This window comes from Embiotoca jacksoni, unplaced genomic scaffold (genome assembly GCF_022577435.1).
Source record: "Embiotoca jacksoni isolate LCO1_2020_lvr unplaced genomic scaffold, fEmbJac1.0.p SCAF_9, whole genome shotgun sequence".
In the NCBI taxonomy this organism is placed as follows: Eukaryota; Metazoa; Chordata; class Actinopteri; family Embiotocidae; genus Embiotoca; species Embiotoca jacksoni.
The window spans coordinates 18,648,595-18,669,015 of record NW_027185447.1 but is presented as its reverse complement, the minus strand read 5'-3'; the positions used below and the strand labels follow the sequence as shown (position 1 = coordinate 18,669,015).

The 20,421-nt window shown below is 42.1% G+C and overlaps 1 protein-coding gene across 2 annotated transcripts in view; it reads left to right on the top strand.

Moving 5' to 3' along the window:
• Nucleotides 1-949: 949 nt before the first annotated feature.
• The window catches only part of LOC138192986 (membrane-associated guanylate kinase, WW and PDZ domain-containing protein 3), a 36,807-nt gene continuing 17,335 nt past the window's right edge, over nt 950-20,421 (top strand). The window contains exons 1-5 of one of the 2 annotated variants that reach the window (XM_069140742.1): nt 950-1,093; nt 10,897-11,186; nt 12,983-13,099; nt 17,670-17,789; nt 20,037-20,210. In XM_069140742.1, coding sequence (XP_068996843.1) covers nt 10,907-11,186; nt 12,983-13,099; nt 17,670-17,789; nt 20,037-20,210 — 691 coding nt within the window. In that variant the 5' untranslated portion in view covers nt 950-1,093; nt 10,897-10,906. Of the gene's footprint in view, nt 1,094-1,480; nt 1,630-10,896; nt 11,187-12,982; nt 13,100-17,669; nt 17,790-20,036; nt 20,211-20,421 lie in introns of those variants that run through there. The other variant, XM_069140741.1, reaches the window with a different exon arrangement.

The following is a 20,421-nucleotide window of genomic DNA, read 5'->3' as shown; positions in this document are numbered from 1 at the left end:
ACTGTTTCGGTTGTTGTGAAATACTAGTTTTCCCATCATGCATCAGAATTAAAGGTACGGTGTCGATTTTGATTGCAAATCCTCACGGGATTGAAATCGAGAGTAAATAAAAAAAATTGTCAGGAAACAAATGGGTCTTTATGGGTCTATATCTATTTACAAATAATAGCCAACACTAAAACTGAATCAAATTAGGCCTAACTTGTTGTTCATTAAATTGTCAACATTGACATTATAATATGTAATATTTATATTTTGAGTAGCCTAAACGTTACATTTGACCTAGAATTTATTTCACTTTTAATTTAACCTTTTTGTAAATGCATTTTTTTTTTATTTATTTATTTTGTTGCATAATTTAACAGGCCAACTCCTTTAAAACAAAACTGTGATTCTGCTTTTTAAAGGCAGCAATTGTTAGTGTATTCAGGCTGCTGCGCTTTACGTCCTCAAACATAGTCTACTTGCAAAATAGATTCGATGTGGGAATCATTTAAGTTGTATCAGCATTTTTATAACCCTATTATTTCTCATTAACAAATAGTTTTTGTCGCAGCGTAACAAAATTTTCCACTGCAAACCAAACTCAGGAAAACTTCCGTTTAAATTTGGTTCTCACGCCTTTAAATCCTGGTTGTAACTCGTAAGCGAAAAGCGATGCTGCTGATGCAGGTAGACTGAGTATTAGGGGCGGTACTTTTAACTCTTTTATTCCCACCCCTCTGTGCTCCTTAACTTCCCAAGATAACCTTCTCATTTGCCATTTTTCCTTGTTTCTGTTATTCAAAAGTGCATTTTTGGGAGCAGGAGCATCAACCTAACCTCACTTTTCAACTCGACAGTAAAGCCTAGCCTATCTAATCTAATCTAATCTAATCTTCCTCAAGTGACGCTTTGCGCCCTGAGAGCACCGCGCCTGCAGTTCAATGACACGTCTACCCGGTCAAATCGATACCACAGAGGTTTTGTCTTTTTGTTGATCATTGTAATTGCCTCGACCAAGACACTTATGTATCCGTAAATAATTAACCTGGACGATCGGACGAACGAAGAGGGGATTGAAGGACTTGACGCGGAGCAAATGAACATGAAGGTAAGAAATTCGTAAATCCAGCAAATCAATAGGAAGAGACTTGACACTTTGCACAAGTTAAAACGGCACGTTTTGACGCACGACATTCATCCCTCCTCCACACTGTGTTGCCTATAGCAGTGCAGCAGCTGCTAAAAAATTATGAGCGTCCGCTGTCAGATTTGCCCGATAGTGTGTGTGTGTGTGCATGTGTTTTTTTTTTTCTCCTCTCTCTCATCTCCCTCTCTCTCTCTCTACAAGATCACCACAGCTCTCAGAGCATCACTAGTGTCCAAATATCCCGTCAGCCGTGCGCATCGCTTCTGACTTTCTCTGGGATACGGTGGTAGCATCTCACTGCATTCCTACACCGCTTTTTTTTTTATTTTATCACCAACCAGCCTGCTGCTGCTGCTTTTTAATCAAGCAACTCCTAATTATTTAAAGTACTGGCTCATAACCTCAGTCGGGTCAATGTATATAGACGCATTCAAACGGATCCTTTTTGAAAGGCTGAACTGCTTGAAGAGAATGTGTGTGTGTCAGCGGCAGGGCAGGTCAGTATTTTCCCCTAAATATGAGAAATGTGAGAATCTGTTGTGTGTGTAATCCAAGTGTCTGTGTGGAAGAGAGGGAGAGAGGCGGGTGAGTGACTGAGGGAGTGTGTGAGTGTGTTTGTGTGTGTGTGTGTGTGTGTGCATGTAAACTGTAGTCAGCCTGTGTGTAAGGATGTGGGTTTGCAATTATGCTGGCAGATCTTCAGGATAAGAGTCCATTAACAGATGAAGTTTACCTTGTTTAACAGCTGGTCATCATGTGTGTGCTTGTGTGTGGGCGTGCGCGCATATGGACTCATGATTAGGTGTGGAAAGTTCATTCAGACCTTTTTTTTTTTTTTGATGAATCTGTAATGTTGTTTTTTTTTGTTTTTTTTTTCACTTTTCAATCTCCTGCTCCAGAAATTGCCTTAATGAAATGTAAACAGAAACTCATCTTCAGCGCACCTGCACCCATTTTGCCCTAAGAAATAGACTGACTTTCAACGTGCACTCTGTAGTTCACAGCCAGGTGTGTGTGTGTGTGCGTGCATGTGTGGAGGAGCGTGCACCGGTGCCGTGCAGCTCTGTGTGTGCTGTTGCTGTTTGTTTAGGGTGTGTCCCGGTTCGATACCGGGGAGCTTGTTTTGAAGTGATGGATGTGTGACCCTGACTTAACAGTTTGCGTTGCTCTGGGTTTGGAGTGCAGTCAAGGTTATGCTGTTAATATGAATCATTAATTTGTTGGAGGAGAAGAAGAGACATGTGCTGTGAGAGTGTCCACACATGCTCTCATGCCGCTCTGGTCCAACCTCTGTTTGTTTTCCCTCCATCTCATCTACAAGCCCAGCACCTGTTTTGCACTATAAGTAGCCTTTGGTTTTTTATTCTGCATTTGTCCTCCTTTTGACTCTGAGTCCAAGTTTGAACCAGCAGTAAGTGGAAATGCATGTCGACGTACAAACACAAGTCTCCTCTCACTGCTTACAAGAGGGGAGGATGAAGTGAGGTGCATTTCTGCTCGTAGTAATGCATGTCTTCTGGGAGTTGTTGATTGTCTAATTATGTACTTCCTCTGTCCTTCGGCATCATGCATATTCATGCTGCTGTTTTAAGGTGTGGTGAAAACAAAGTGTGCGTGTGTATGTGGGCTGTGTAATGTGTGTGGTGTGCATGGCAGTTTACCCTTGACAGGGCAGGGCTACGCAGGCACATTCTCCCATCTGTGGTCCAAACCTTTGCTCCCAGCCACTGCATTTGAATTCTGCAGTTGTAGCCTGCTCTATTCTTAGTTCTCAACACTTCATGTGTGGTCTGATATGAAATTTTAACAACCACAACAACAACATGCTGGAGCTGCTGCCTGCGTTCATACCTATACACATTGAAATTCAGTTTGGATCGGCTATGAGCTGCCAGTGAGTGGTTGGACTCTGATGGAGGGAGCAAATCAATAACTAATCAATGATAGTGTGCGGAGTTACAATTTACACAGTGCCATATTTGAAATGTCAAGAAGGCAATGAATCCATGTATCCTTGAGTCGGATCTGAGTTGGACAACTGGGATCAATATCAGGTGGTGAGACAGGCAGCAGGAGCAGGCGAGGGTCACCTTCACCCATCCCTACTGAATCAGCAGTATCTCTCTTACACACACACTTGAAGGCACACACACACACACACACACACATTTGAAGGCCTGCTTAGGTTACCAAACTGCGACCTCACAAAAATGCTCATTATGGAGAACTGAATCTTCCCTCCATTTCCCTATAAATTATTCATTTTGTTATTATGATTTCAGCTCTTCTTTCTTAAGGTTACCACACCCTTCTCTGTGTTTCCTCTCCAGGCTGGAACCGGATTTATTTTCTGTATCATCCGCTCTCTTTGCTTTTTTTCTTTCTGTCTCTGTTATCCATCATCATCGTTGAGGAGCTGATCTGCTCTGTTTAATTAAACTGCTCCCTCTTCCTGATGAGAGCTCATCTGTGATCTCTGCGAGGGGTGTAATGCGTCCTGGCATATCGAGTAGAAGCGGACCTGTTGTCACAGTGGTGTTCCTCAGAAGAGTGGAGTGTACACAAACACATCGTGCCCCACTAATGTACCCCCTGCCTTGACCTTGATCCCGTGACTCTAAATATACAGTTGCCCCTCGAGGGGGGCATCACCGAGCCGGTGTTATCCTGTCAGGTGTGTGTGTGTGTGTGTGTTTCTGTGTGTTTATGCGTGGGTGTCATTCAAATGCTCAACAATGTTTTAATCTTGCGCTAAGTCCTTTTTTGTTGTGAACAAAAGAGCAACTCTAATAATAGTTCCATAAAATCACGCAGTGGAGTAGATTTTGGATTTATTGATGGCGTGCAGAGAAAGAACTTTTCATTCCATATCAGCTTAAGTTTCTATTGAGTGTGTAAGAGAGGAAAATGCTTCCGTGCATGTGCAATGCCTCCATGTATGACAGAGGAAGATATTATGTGTTTTTCAACCCGCAAGCATTTAATCTTTTATTTTTAAATCTGCCACTGATGTCTGTTTTGTGTTGAGCACTCCCGTGCCCTAGATTTGGAAGTGAGTGAGCATCAGTGAGGTTTAGTACACCCCATGTTACTCGCACAGTTTGGTGTAAATGTTCGGCAGGAGAGGTCAGGGAGTGGATACGAGATAAGAAGTGAGAACTGGGAGAAATCTCCTGTACGTTTTTTTTTCCGTCTGTTTGCCACTCCACCAGTCTATGAGTTCATGTGAATTTAAGGTCGCTGGTTATTTAAGATGCTTCACTTGGCCGACCTCCAACATTACCCATGGAAGGATGCTGTAAGATTAGGAGCAGTGTGCTCCACTACAGGTTAATTCGAAGAGTCGAGCTTAGTGTTCGATGGTTTTCACTCAAAGGGTTTGTTTTCCTCACCTTTCCCACATTTTTCATAAAACACCTGCAAACCCAATCTTCAAATTAAGTGACAGTGAAAATAATCATTACTTGCATTCTTAATTAAATTTAGAATGATATAAAGACAGAATAGCAGCAAATCCTTAGATCTGCAAAACTTGAATTTAGAAAAAATAAAAATTCTATTTACTTTATCAGTTGCATCATCTAATCAGAAATAAACTAACTACATTTTTGGAGAATTGTTCAAAGTGGCCACTGTGTACTCATGATTTTACAGTTGACCTTTGATGTGTAGCACTTGGTCAGTAATAAACGTATTATGTAACCATCAGTCATGCTGACTTTACACTGGCTTATGCAGACTTATAAAGAACCTTCGAGTCTTTTTGTTTGTTTATTCACTGCCAGCATTCGCAGAGAGACCAACAAATGGAGCTTTTAGGCATGCTGGTCACATTCAAGCTGACAAAACACACAGTCAGTCCATCAATATCCACCAAAATTCACATTTAGCAAAAGACAACCATTCGCTGCCTTGAACTTTCAGGGAGCATGCATACAATACTAAATATGCTTACATAAATTCAGGGAGCATTCTAGCTGAGCTAATTGAACAGGCTGATTTCATTATCGTAGACTTCATTTAGAGCGGAAGCAAAAACGTGGAAAACAGAGCAAGCATGGCTCCATCGAGTCAAAACAACAGGAGCTTTTATGAGCATAATTCTGCTCTAGTGCAGAAAAACAATTCAGTGATGTGAACATTTAGAATTAAACATCCAGACTGAGGGAATCAGAGTTGGATTGTGTTAAAAGTTTTATTTTATTTTTTGGGGGGAAAAGTTTAACAAACTCTGCTGTGGTCAAAGCCGATTATGTCAAAGAGTGATCTGCAGCATGAGAGACGGCTTTGATGTGGATGAGGGCCGGCATCTAGATAGACATCAGGAACATGTGGAGAATCACAAGAGCTGACAGTCACTGCTTTCAACATCCAGTCACACTCCTATCATTGATACGGTGGAAAGCATTAGAAGAGGTGTTGAGCTGCCAAAAATGAAGGTTAGATTTATTGGTAACAGCTGTGAGGTCATTGAAACAGGTTTTAAATGGAAGAGCGTGAACTTCACCCTGCTGGATAAATCTGTTGAGACAAGCTGTTGTTGTTTTCTTAGCCTTTACCAGAGCTTCTTTCCACACACAATTCAATTATTCAATTGTCTTAATTGATGTGTTTTGCTTACACCCTTTCTTTTTTTTTCCTAAAAGCCTTTCAAGACATTCTCCGGACAAATATCAAGTGCTGTTCCCTCTTGTCCTTGCTTCGTTGCTTTCAAGTTGACTTTGAATTATTGAGCTCCACAGCAAAGCTCATCCCTGTAACTTTAATAAATGAACACCCTCGAGACCCAACCTGAAATAACTGCTTCGTTAATCTGTCCTGTAATAAAGATATTGCGCTCATGACTTTTAGACTAATCACTGTTATGAGTTTAATTGTGTAAGACCTGAGATTTTAGTTTTAGCTCTGCTGCACCATAAGGTATTATTACAGCGCAGAAACTGAAATGTTTGGTGAGATTAAAGTAGAGTTTTACTCTCTTTTAGTGAAAAAAATTAATTAATGCGGTTAATTAACTAAGAACAACGAATACTGTCTGGATGATACGAGCATGAGTGTTTATGTGGTTCAGGACCGAATGTGATTTTTAAAGAGAAAACTCAGTGTTGCACAGCTGCTTGTACTATACCCCAAATCATAATAGCCTCTAGCATATGCTTTATGCTTTCTGAATAAACACATATGGTGAGGAGATAAAATAATGACCTCTAAGAATAGTCTCCGAGTGAAGAGGATGTATGTTTTGCCATCGACAGATTGCTGTGGTTTGAAATTACACTGGAGGGCCGAGGATGCAAATTGTAGAGATTCTGAGCGGGTCGCTGTTGGAGAGGAAGTCAGTGAAATGGGATCTGTATTGGTCAGCTTTTTGCTGACCTAAAGGTCAGAAATCTCAATAGAGCATTCTTTTTTTTATAGGGTTGGATATCCTTGAATCTGTATATTGTCTCCCAGCTCTTTATAGTTATGTTGTTTACTCGATATAATTTATGTGGAGCTATAAATATGTCGTTATTAGCCATGCTGGCGGGATGGGTCTGGGAATGGCGTTGGTCCAGACTGAGTATCTCAACGACTATCAAGTGGAATGGCATGAAATTATGTACAGGCAGTCATGGTCCCCAGTGGATGTCCCCCACTGTCTTTAATGACCCCCCCGGACTTCTCCTTACCACCATGAGGTTGATGTGATGAAAATATATCAATGTCTGCTGATTGATTGACAATTCATACAGACATTCATGGTTCCCTCAGGATGAACTGTAGCCTGATAACAAGCCAAAATGTTAAATGTGTCCAATACTTTGGTTTGACTTGCAAATCTAGTGGCATCTCTGATGGCCTCCCCCTCTCTCTTTTTATTGATATTTAGGAAATGTTAACATGCTGAACTAAGATGTTGATCACGGTCAACATTATAGCTGCAAAATATCAGCATGTCTTGGGCTGAATACCGAACTTTGATACTTTTTGTGCCACCAGCTGAATGGCTTTGGTCCTACCTAATGCCATGTCATTCGGTACCAAATTTCTGCACCAACCTTGACTATCGTGATGTTTACACCGGATTAAGTCTCATCGTTATCAGTGGTTGGTCGGTCTTATTTCAGTCTTTAAACAAATATTTGGCCAAATACCTGTCGGAGTAGCGTGTGCTGCATTGACAGTGTGCAACTGGCAAGCTACAATCTTCTGATAGCGTAGGAATATCGGTAAGGGGCATCTGTTAATTGTAGATACACAAAACAACCTGGGTTACACTCTCCACTTCTAAACTGCGTGAATACTAAATATTTGTACAGAAATGTGAACTAATGTAATTTTCTTAAAAATAATTTTATGAAATTGGTACTGAAAAAGTATCTTACAGGAACCAGTATCGACAGCAAGGTATCAGTACAGGTATCAGCACGTTAGCATGTTGCTTACGTTTGTATTGTTTCACCCATTGCTGTTACCAAGTGTGGCCTCACAGGGCTGCTGGCGTCACCGTAGACCCTCAGTCTTGTTCAGAAAAAGGATGAGTGAGTGAATAAGTTAAATGCTAAACTGAATGTCACATGCTGCCACTTTAAATTCACGATATCCCAAATGACAGCTAAAATTGTTCTTAAAGCAGTTTGTTTATACAAGCGGAAACATTACATTCAAAACTATTACAAAATCGGATTACTTACTATTCCACCGCATTACATGACTGTAATCTGATGAGATCCCTTTTGCACAAGCGGTGTATTCCCCCCCTGCTTAGACATCAACCTGTCACTGTGTTTTTAACGGACCCGGTGATATCAGTGTGCAGGGCCGGTTTGTATTGTCACCACCAACAGCAGCAGAGAGAGAGCAGAGCAGAGCAGTGTCAGGGTGTGTGTCTGCAGCGGGACGAGTCGAGGCTCCCGTGGACCTGACAGGCTGTGGCTCATTAAACCCCCGTCAGACGCAGGAGGTCAAGACAACAGCTACATCTCAGGCGACACGCGCTGCCTCCATGCGTATTATGCAGACACACAATGCAACTGTGTTGTTCCGACAGGATAATACTCCAAACCTATCAGTTGTGTTATTTTTAGCATTTTAATCTTAACTGCTGAGAAGTTCCGACAAATCTTTAGATAAAGCATGAAGAGACAAACAGCTTAGATTTATTGTTCAGGACTCATGCGCCTGGGACTATTGTATATAATTAGATAGAAAAAGTTGCTTTTGTCTTGAATGTCTTCTCACAGCAGATGAAATGCACACTATATTACAGTGTTTACTGTGTGGGTGGATGGCTGGCTGGCCGGCTTTGGAGAAGCAGGTCGACGGTGTTGCTGCAGAAGGTTTCACAGTGGGGTGGAGAGGGACGGACTCGGGGCACTGTTTAGCAAGGAGGAAGTGAAAACCATTATTTCAGGCTGAATTATGCCGGCGTAAACAGTGTTACTCCTTTGATTATGTTTTATTCAAATGTGCTGGAACAACAGTGACAGCCTTTGAATCAAGACTGGAAATGCAAGGTGTGTGTTTTTGGGGTCGATGTTGAGTCAACAGCTCAACCGTTACTCTATTTTGAACTCATGCCGCCTGAGCTGAAGGTCAAACAAGTGAGTCCTATGCCAACCTCAGGCTGTGTGGCGCCTCTCGATCTCTATCTGACCTCTGCACTTCCCTTTTTTTCCTCTCCTCTCCTATTACTGTCTGAGTGCAAGACAAAAACACAAATGTGCTATTTGTATTTCATTCTTACATGGTTCTGCTTTTTGTATTTCAATCTTGCTGCCCTCTCTACTTCCTCATTTGTCCATTTAAAAAAAAAAAAAAGAAGAATCCACCTGGGACCTGACTTCTTCAGCTGAGCAGGAGGAGAGAGGGGATGGAAGAGGATCTTTGTCAGATCCGCCCGCTGAATGGCCAGTCAAGTGGAAAGGATTAGATATATCCTGTGCCTCTCTCACTCTATAAAGCAGTCTTATTGGGCCTGCTGGACCAGAGGACCCAAGGGGGGCCCCTGCTAGAGCTGGGTTCGTTGTTGCACTCACGGCACGTGATCCCCACCCACCCGAGGGTCACCACAGTCTAAGAGGATTGAATCTTGAGTGAATTAATGTGTAATTGCTAATCTTCTGACCACACTTGAACTGGAGATCAGCATTGTTGATTTGGCGTATTTAATTTATTGTATTTAAGCAAGCTTGTGGTAGTGGAGGTGTTCCAAACTAAGTAAGAAATATGCTCAATAGCTTTTTTTGTCAAGCGTTAGAAGAGAGGATTGATACTACTGTTATGTTGCTGTGCTATTTATGAAGCCTAACCTAGGAATCATTTATCTTATCTTAGCATAAAGTCGTATAAAGCCTTGCCAGGTCCGTCTAAAGATCCCATTTAATACATTATATTTGTCTCATTTGTCTGCACAAAAAAACAACATGGAAAAATTCCAAGCTGTAGTTATATGGTGGGTTATGTGCCGAACTATTTGTTGGCCAAGTGCAATAACTTCTTGGACATAACATCCCATAAACTGCAACAATAACTAATCTTAAAATGTGCACTTCAGGGTCATTGGAAGGTTGTTTTATTTTGGTCAAACTAGCTGTTTACGGCTAAACTAAGCTAACGGACTCCTGGCTACACCTTCAGATACAGAATGAGAGTGGTATCCATCTTCTCATCCAACTCCACAAAAAAATGAAGCAGTGCTTCTCCCCAAATTTCAAAGTACTCCTTTGATATTAAGCGTCTACATGTTGTGTTCGTCTTTTTGTTTCTGACATCCTGCCTTGTGTGTGTCTCTTGTCTTATCCTGTGTGTTAAGGTGACAACACTGCTCTGATAATGTCAGAGGTACATTGTGTCTGCTCTCTGGCATCTCAGCTGTCACATCACGGACGACTCAAACAAATCTCCACAGTGTCAGCTACTTCCTCAGAACACACACACACACACACACACACACACACACACACACACACACACACACACACACACACACACACACACACACACACACACACACACAGCTGCTCTCCAGGAAGCATATTGCAACAAAACACTTCATTTTCAGAGCAACTCTGCCCTTAGACTTCACACCTTAACTTCAACCAGCTGCCATTAGCACACAAAGCAAACAATAGGAAGATCTGTCCACAGTATGCAACAAATAGGGTACTTATTCATTGTGCAGAAAAATCATTAAAATCTATATTTGTGTGAAGATATCATACATCACCAGAGAGATCACTGAAGTATTTGACTGTAGCTACAGGCTCTTAGTTTGCCTGTCAAAACATGTGTGCATTCAAGGACCTGCACCTCGACTAAACACAAACTTGATGTGACCGTAGATGTGCTGGAATGTGCATTAACTCCTGTGCTGTCTGTTTACATGTAAACATAACGTCAGCCTACACCAAAAGCACAACGAACGAGGGAAAATCTCTGATTCTCCTTGGTTGGACAATCATGTCGCCACTGTGCTGCATGTATGTTTGCACAAAACAAAGAAACGGTTCCCATGGTGTGTTGTTTCTGGCTTTCAAGCTGCCATCCTCTCAGAGCAAATATCCCGACCTGTAAAGCTGGAATTATTCATGAATTTCACGGGTTCTGATGTGAAACACTGCAGCCTCCCCAGACCGTGGACATCGACAACTGACAAAGGTTAAACAACAAGAAGTCACGGGAACTTTCTCCTGCTTGTTATGTAATTGACAGTTTAACACTTTGATGCTGTCTCACACTTCCTCCTCACCCTCCGATTCCTGTTTCCTTTTCCCCTCCAGCTCATTTGCCATGTCTAAGACGGCAGTGAAGAAGCTGCATTGGCGTCACAAGGTGCAGGACAGCTTCGTCCCCTTGCTGGGCTCGTCGGGGGATCTGGGGATCGCTGTTGGTGGAGGAGCAGATTATGGAGAGTTCCCCTTCGTCACGTCGGCCCCGGGCGGCGGCCTCACAGTGGGTGACGTCATCTTAGAGATTGGGGGAACGCCAGTATTAGGGATGACATTAGGAGATGTTCGTGGAGTCCTCAACTCTTGCCCCCATCCTATCCGTATCAAAACTGTGTTGCCAGGTATGACTCAGCACACAAACACAACCCCTTGTCAATTAGACTGCTGCTCATTGTTTTAGTAGAGGGGTAAATAATCACCACGCAGGCAAGGAAAGATGTGAGCAGAGGTGGCCCTTTACATGTATCCACCAGCGATGCATTAATCTTCTTTTACTGAAACTGCAGACGGTTTAACTTGTTGCCTTTTATTCTGCACATCCTTGAACTTGCGTCTCCAGACTGCACCCAAACAATATGTCCCATTGGTGTCTAAGATGTCATCCATAATAATCTTGCTCTCTAACCCTCCCCTGACCCTCACAAGCTAAATCTGCAGCTTGTGGCACTCTCATGCTGATTTCCACTCATCAATTAGTCTGAGCACGTCAAGGTGATTGGTCAATATGTGGGTAGCGGCTCAAAATTGCTGGTGACACATGACAAGCGTGCGGCGATACAGTTGTCTGTCACCCGCGAGGGGATTTGATGTTTAGAACGGGGGGCTGAGGGAAACGGATATCTTTGTCGGCTCTGAACAGAGCAATATGTCAATGGAGTGTCACCTGACTGCGGCTCCTGATGGCCTTGCTCGCTAGATTGATAGCTGATTTGGCCGCCGGGGTGTGAATGGGGACCTTTGCTCCTGGCCCCCCCACTGGTAGATGCATTATCATTTCTGAAGTCTGCCTCGCCCTTCCCGGACAGTTTGACTGCATGTAGTGTGGACAGTGATGGATGAGCCGATGCTCCGAGTTGCTGTACCGCACCACCTCCTCTACTCCTACTACCACTACTATGACAACAACTACAGCTCCCTCTGTTCCACTGTCCAAATGCAGGACAACAGGATACATTCCCAGGGCAGGAAGCACTTTAAAGGTTTTAGAGGACACAAACAAAGAGTAGGGATGCCACACAAATCATGCGGCCACAGCAGCTCTTCTTTGCATCTTCTCTGACATATGTTTACAAAATGTGCAAATTGTTTATAAAATGTTGTCGGGTCGTTCGGTTTCAGAGAGCTAATGCTCAGGTCTCAATTTTGCTCTTCAACAGACTAGAAAATAGCAACTGTTTTATAACACGATGAACAAAGAGCCCATAATTCCTCCCTGAAGGCAGCAGGCGATATCATTTCGCTTTACAGGCAGCGCCCATATGTGACCAGTCCTATGTGCGTGCAGCTGACTGCCTCCACTAATAAAGTTATGCCATTGTGAACTATTTAAAAAAAAAAAAGCAAATTCAGGCTGCCACTGTGCAGAACCACTGTAACAGAGAGTGTGGGAGGTGGAGGGGGGGGGGGAGGGTGAAGGGGGGTGGACGGCCGGCCGGGCGGCAGTCTGCAAAGGGAACCACCGACGGAGTGGTCGTCTGTCAGAGTGATAAGCTGGAGATGTGCTCAGCCTATCTATAACAGCAAGTGGCCTGTCATCAAAGGCCGTAAAGCAGTCAAGATGATATTAAGAGATCAGGGAGAGGAAACTGAGCTGTGGCGATCAGCTCTGCCTCTCCACGGGCACGGCTTCAAGTGTTGTGTCTGCAGCAATTAACAGTAAGCTGCGATGTGCACGAGGGACTTAGGAAAACACCTTTTATGATCAGGATCTATGTAAGAAGATACAGACAGATGAGTTGGTGGGGAGTCTAGGATGTAAGGTAACAGTGGTAAATCAAGCCTGGCAGGAGGAAAGATTAGATCAATTTGAACATACATCATCGCACTGTTTATGCTTACCGAGCTGATTTCTTTTATGACTGTCACTCTCTCTCTTTTCCTCTCCTCTCCATGCTTGTTTTCTTTGCCCTTCCCTCAGGCTCCACATTGTGCAAGGATCTCAGGTTGTATCTGAGTAAGTGTTTCACACCCGGCTCAGTGGACAGCCAACTTCAGCAGGTCATCAGAGAGAACCTCTACCTCCGAGCTGTACCTTGTAAGTCCTTTTCTTCTTGCCTTCAGTCAACTGTATTTCACTGTCTTTGTACTGTATATCTGTCTTGTCTGTGGCTTCATGTCCTCTCCACTGCAGAAGTTTGTCCTGCTGCTGTCATGTGGCCATATATTTCATGTTTGAGCTAAATATTAGGTTCATCGGCTCATAGTATTCACCTACCCAGACATATTTCTTTTGTTAGTCTCTGGCATCATTAATTCTTTGATAACACATCTCTGATAACACTTATCTTGGTGTTAATTAGCATTTAAGCCTGCATTGCTGTTTTCCACACTTCCTTGTGTCAGTGGATACTATTGGGGGATATCATTGAATAAATTAAATAAACTTTACCATGAGAAGGGGTTGATTGTGTGACATAAAAATATCTTAAATCAGTGAGACAGAGAACGCTGACAGAAAAACAGTTAGAAAATTTCCATTACATTGCAGCAGCACTGAGCTCCAGGCTGTTTTTTTGGGTGATCATAAGATGGTGGTGAATCTGATGGTGTCAAACGGGTTCCCCTCTTTCTTTTTGCTTGTGGTCTGCAGAAGCAGTTTCATTTTGATGCTTATGAGTAAAACCAAGCACAATGGCAGCCAAAGGCAGCTAGTTGTAGTGCATCTGTTGCTATCTTAATCCTCTATAATATGACGTCACTGGAAACAGCTAGATGATATAACGGCTGGGTTTTCTGAGAGAAGACCTGCATGTTTGTTGTAATTTCCTGGCTTGTATCGTGTCTGTTTTTTGTTTTTTTTTGTTCAGGTGGTGCTACAGCAGAGACAGACCACCTCGAGTATGTGTGTGTGTGTGTGTGTGTGTGTGTGTGTGTGTGTGTGTGTGTGTGTGTGTGTGTGTGTGTGTGTGTGTGTGTGTGTGGTCTTAACCTTGCCGTGGTTGTGTGGAGTTGTTGCTAATCTCTCCTTTAGTCCAGGAAGTAGGTCATGTAGGACAGTCTGCCACCACGTCACACAACACACTCGCTGACAGAACAAGTTGCAGTCCAGAACTCACGGGAGTGTCTCAGAGACACAGACACGCATGTTCACATTAAAGTCCAAATGCAACTTAAAGCTTTTTTCATTACTATGCCAATCATCTATAAGCAGCTGCTCGTCTCTGCATTTTTCAAATTAACATCAGTGCTTTCAGCTATTTGTAATCAGAATGGGATGGACGCATTTAAAGAAATCAAATCAAATCAAATGAAAGGTCGGGAAGAGGAGATTTTAGACATTGTTTTGAGGAAACAGTTTTCTGATAACATATTATAAGATATCACACAAAGCAGTCCGGCCCTCCCCTGCCAGTGGCGGCAAAATTTGCAAACTACCTGCCATCTTTGACTGCTTTATTCCACTAAGAGTGACAACAAGGCAGGCTCAGCCCCTGTGTTTGTGTAATCCGCTGATCTGCCAAAGATGACACAGTAAGATGCTGTTGTTCTCATGCCGACACCAACACACGCAAGATGGCTCAGAAACCGTCACCATCTCATTTCAGACCACTTGTAAATACTCGTAAAGCTGAATTTTCTTCCTATCGCTGGTTTTCCTGAAGGAGGTAGCTGTGTTGGGAGTTCTCATCGGTAGCTCATTGTGGCCCCCTTCAGGACTGTGTATGTTCCTCCTGCTCTTTGTGGTGACTTTGTTGTAGGTTGGTTATTTTGTACACAGTTTAAACTTTAAATTCCCTAATGTTATGACTAATTGGCCTCAGTTTTTAAAAATGATTTTACTGTAAGGATAGTAACACAAGGCCTCGGTTTTGATTGCTTTTTTTCATTCAGATGCCATTTTTTTTCTTGTCATTCTGTGGCTCAGTAGCATTGTTCTATTTAGAGAGTATTTCAATCCTTGAATCCTTTTGATGAGACAATGTTCTCTGACATTGAAGCTGGCACTGATGCAAGAAATAACATTTCAAAAGCTCAGTCAGGAGGGCAGTGCATAAAAATGGAAATGAATGACAGAATTAAGTAAATCCAGGCTACTGTATCAATAATCTAGAGGGGGAATTAAATTAAAAGCAAATGTCTATCAGTGCCAAAGTGGATGAGGGGATGACTGCAGCTAATGGACCTGTGTGCTCACACTGAGGCAGACAGGATGCTGACTGTGTGGAGAGCAGGTGCATGTATCAACAAACAGTAATATATTCTATGTTCAGTCCGTTTAAAGCATTTTATACGTACCAGCTTTCTGTTTTATGAGTAATGTAATTATGTAAATTGTATTATGTAAATTACCGTTTTTTTTTGTCTCCTCATTCATCCCATTTTGTGCAGGGTTTGCAGACCTCACATTAGCCTCCTCAACTTTGCCATCCATATTCATATAATCGCACAAAACCATTTGTACATGTGCCCTTGGATGATTCAGAGCCAAAGTCATCGTATCAAGGCTGCCTGTGTCTCCGTCTCCTCTATAAAAGACTTTTCTAATTGTCTTCAGAGTGTGTCAGAGATAAGAAACATCATCATTAAGTTATTCTAATATGCTCGCTCCGGCATGTCAGGCAGACCGTCTGTGGCCTTTTCAACTGTGGGCTTTATTGTTAGCTATTTGTGTGCAGTGATCTTGACAGACAGCTCTCTCTGAGTGTTGATACAGAGTTTTGTGTAATTACCTTTTCACTCCCTCCCTCACCCCCTGTCCCCGGGGATCAGTGCACGGCGCCCACAGGGACAGGCGGGGAAGAAGAAGATGTCAATAATCCATCCTGTATCCCCGCTGACATGTCATATATATCTCAGCGGAGGGTGCTTAGATAATGAATCCCAGTCACGCAGCATATCAGCTGGAGAGATACTGTGTGTCCTGAGGGGAGAAGAAGAATTACATACACGTCAGATCTCATCAGGAGATTTGCTATGTGATCTCTTATTAGACACATAGACCTCTAATTTTCAATAAGAGGGTGCAAATATAAGTGCAAACACACATCATTTTTAAGTTTTTGGCGATCAGAGGTGAAACCAGTGCTATGATGAAGCATGCCACAAACTGTAAAAAAGACTGGACTGATAGCAGCAGAAGTACCAGTCACATCAGTCACATGCCCTTCAAAAGCAGCAGACTGTTTCCCGGGAAACAAAGGTCCAACTTTCTTCTTTTGTCAAATCTTTTTTTATTGATTTTACGTATATATTCACAAACAACAAACACAACTACCTCCAGGATGCGGGGACAGACATTACAATCACCTGTCAGTAGTTTGGAGGTAGAGAGCTGGTCAAACTTGACTGGAAATTTTTTTTAAATCTCTAGGAATCGTAGAATGTGCAAGGCACAAAAAAGACCCTGTCAACTGCAGCGTGCGGAAATATAGACATAATAAAAGCATCACAACTGCTAGTTTTAACTGCTGGCACAAAGTCAGAGGCCGGTCCCTCGTCGTCTGTGGCTGCTCGGTACACATACTGTACATTAAATACACTTTGTGCTACAAAAAGAAAGGAGAGGTCAGGTTGATGGAGATGCCGCATGCCCTCTAATCTCTGGTGTCCGGTCCTTTGTGTCTGTGTGTCTACATGTGTGCGTTGGCAAAAAATGTTGTCTATGTGTGTGTGTTTGCGTGCATGCTCTGTGCTGGCCTGCATGTGTCATTGTGGCTGGGAGAGCAGCTCCCAGGACAGCAGTGCATTAATCATGGGTTTTATAGGGTAGCTGGGTGTTCTCCCTTCTGCTGGCCCCCACACACACACACATCATATGTGGTCCTCCAGGAGAAGGACAGACGTTCGTCCTTAGTTTGATTTTGCTGTAATTTTGTCTTGGGAAAAGAAATGACTTGTTTTAAGGTCAGAGAGGGTGTTTTCCAGTTCAATTTGCAAATTAAAATTACTCCCCTAGACTTAATGAGAAGTAAAAACAAATTTTTCACACCACATGCCCGTGCATGTGTTTAATTAATTGGAGATCTGAAGTCTGGGCTAAAACACAGCAAACACTGAGACTTAACTCAGTGATGCTGTAATGATGCAGGATGCTCTTCCTGCCGTGGTTTGGATTCACTGCTCTCTTCCAGGCCGAGGTCAATGTGAATCAATTATGATGACAGACCATTGATCATCTGAGTCCACCATCTTTGCAATGGTGATAGAACGACTTTAAGACTTTCTCAATGCCTCATTAATGTTCAAGTCTGTTCTTATTGATCTGTTCATAACAAAGAGGCTTTGGTGAATGGCCACTGTCATCATTGTACTCTTCATACCAAAAAAAGGACAAACTTTGGTTTAGTAAATTCTCTGTTTGCAACAAGCTTGAAATGCTGTATTTAAAAAGACATTTGATTTAATTTTTTTTTTTAAAGATTAACTTCTAAATTCCACCATAAAATGCAACCTGTATAGAGCCATTAGTTTGGTACGTTTTGGACTATTTATGCATAATTTGTCAAACTAATGCAATCCTGGGCTATTTATAGTTTGCTGAGTTGCAGTTTGTTTAAATACTGAACTCAGATTGATGATCTGAGATGGCAAGAAAAGACGTGTCAGCACTGGCACTATATCTGGTCACATGACTCCGGTGCATGACACATTATCTTCTCTCCCAGGTACAACCAGACAGCCTAGACAGGGGGAAATCTCAGGGGTCGACTACAACTTTGTTTCCATTGAAGAGTTCTTCTCGTTGGAGGAGTCGGGAGCGCTGCTCGAGAGTGGCAAATTCAAAGGTGAGGATGAACTACAGGTGAACATTTACACCAACAGTCTGGGCAGTTTAGTGCAGTTAAATTCACTTCAAATACTGCAGCATGGTGATTCATCATACAGTGCTCATTTCACATTTATCCAAGCCTTGTAATTATAAGACAACATCTACAGTTTCTTTTCTTGATTATGTACTTAAACCACTCTGTATTTAAATCCTGGAAAATGATATAAACATCATTTAAGTAAATTAATAGTTACAGCTGAATTAACATAGCTGAAATTACCCACTACTCTAGATAATAACATTAATTCATTGTAGTACTAATCTATATTGCATAACTGAGGATAGTTTCTAGATTAATATTTGTGCTGTATGTTAAAGAAATGTTGCCGAGAGTTACATCATTTCTGTGCAGTTATAGCTAGTGGATGGTTATCTTAGCTCAGTTTATCATAAAGACTGGAAACAGGGGAAACCAGCAAGCCTCGCTCAGTATAAAGGTAATAAGATCCACCTGCCACCACCTTTAAAACTTGATGAAAATGTAATATCTCGTTTGTGTCACAAATACAAAAACTGATGTGCACAAATAATAATTTGTGATTTTTAATTTCAAGTAGCTAACAATCAAAAGTTAAGCTTGCCGTGAAATAAGCTACTTACTCTTTAAATACTAACAGTTAAATTAAACTTTTCAGAGGTGCTGCACCGCTGTGCCCACAGGAAGCAAAATTTGAAAGTCCCATGATGAAATGCGAGAATGTAAAAAGACGGAAACACCTTTTTTTTGAGTGTTTGTTCTATCTCTGACCAGGATGAATGATGCACACTTGTAAATAGGGCTGTGTGTGAAATAATCTTCGATTTAAGTTATTCTAATATTGTGATGACATAATTGTTGTCTTTTCCTGGTTTTAACGGCTGCATTACAGTTAAGGGATTTCATTTTCTAAACTTACCAGAGTTTATCTATTATCTGCTTTTAGCCACTTAGTCATGACATCCACATTACTGATGATGATAAAAAAATCTAATTGTGTAAATATTTTGTGAAAAGCATCAATAGTCTTCCCTGCAGTTTCTTTGCGATATTGACATTTAGGTATTTGGTGATATTTAATTTTGTTCACATCAACCAGCTGTACCTGTAAAACCCCAACTTCTCATTTTTATATTTCTGCTTCTGTCCATAATAATCGGATATCGCCTACCATTTTAATTTGCAGGTCCTAGTTGTTACTTTGGTTACCTCTTCAGTAAGAGACTTGCTGTTTGTACCTGTTTCCAGACTTGATGCTAAGTTAAACTAACTGTCTCCTGACTATAGCTTCATATCGAGCTATGAGAGTGGTATCAACCTTCTTTAACTCCCAGCAAGAAAGCGTATGTCTTTGAACGATTTGTTTTTTTTCTTGATTGTCCTCCCTACAAATGTAAATTGACAGTTTTTGTGGTGATGAATAAGATTTACACAGTTAATAAAAGGAGAAAAGGAGGCCAGTCAGTTCGAAAGTCATTTCTTGGTGCACATAAACAGCATCAGGTGTTGCTCTCCTCGTATCTTCCCCGCAGACTCCTCCTCCTGCGAGGGTCAGAGTGCTGCCTCTGATTAAAAAGCCTCCAACATTAGCATCCATAATTTATAAGAGTTTAATGGGAGCAATAAATGTCATCCTCACCTGCTTTACATGTGACATTGACTGACACATCGCCACAGCAAGGCAATCGGGGAGCATCAGCAGCGATGTGCGTGCGGTCGCCTGCAGAAACCACAGTAAATGGTGACGGCTGGTGACCTTGCCGCTGAGTTCACTAATCTAATGTTTCCCCTCAACCCATTTGGATCTCCACGAGCCAAATGGAGGGGTGGAGGTAATTTCATTTCTTCTTTAGCAGCCGGAGCAGATGGCTTACGATATTGAAAAAAATACAGAATATGATCTCAGGGGATACATAATGCACATATGTAATAGCTGAATATGTACATAATCACATGAACCTGCTCTGCTCCCGAATATTCTAATATAACATATTTTATTTTCCTCATGAATTCATATGAGAATGGAACATGTTAATGCAGACTGTGTGCTCTTACTGACCTTTACATTTGTGCCAATAGTGGATTTGATTTCCACCACTGTTCATTTCCACTTATCTTAATATCAGTCGTGACATTTCTGTTTGACCAAATGAACGTACATTTCACTTTACAGTTTGATGTGTCCATCATGCGTGCATTTCTCTTTCCTGCCCTTCGCTGCCTCAGGGAATTACTACGGCACACCGCGGCCCGTTCACATCAGTGCAGAGAGCCCCCCCATCACCTACCAGGAGCACCGCAACCTGCTCAGAAACTTCCGCACACGCAGCAAATCGCTCAGCAACCTGGAGAAGGCTGCAGACGAAGGCATAAACAGCGAGGACGACTCAGGCCTGTCAGGCAAGTGTCGCTAGGTGTGATCAATATTTTAACTGTAAATCTAAAGATAAAAACATGAAGTAATCGGTAGATAAAATAAGTAGAGCAAAGTTTTTAGGCCACTTTTTATAGGATAGTTTAGTAGAGAGCATAACAGCTTAGCTCTGCATAATATCCAGCAGCTAAATACCGCATTGTCCCTGTATCTATGGCTTGAGTCTCTGATGCCCAA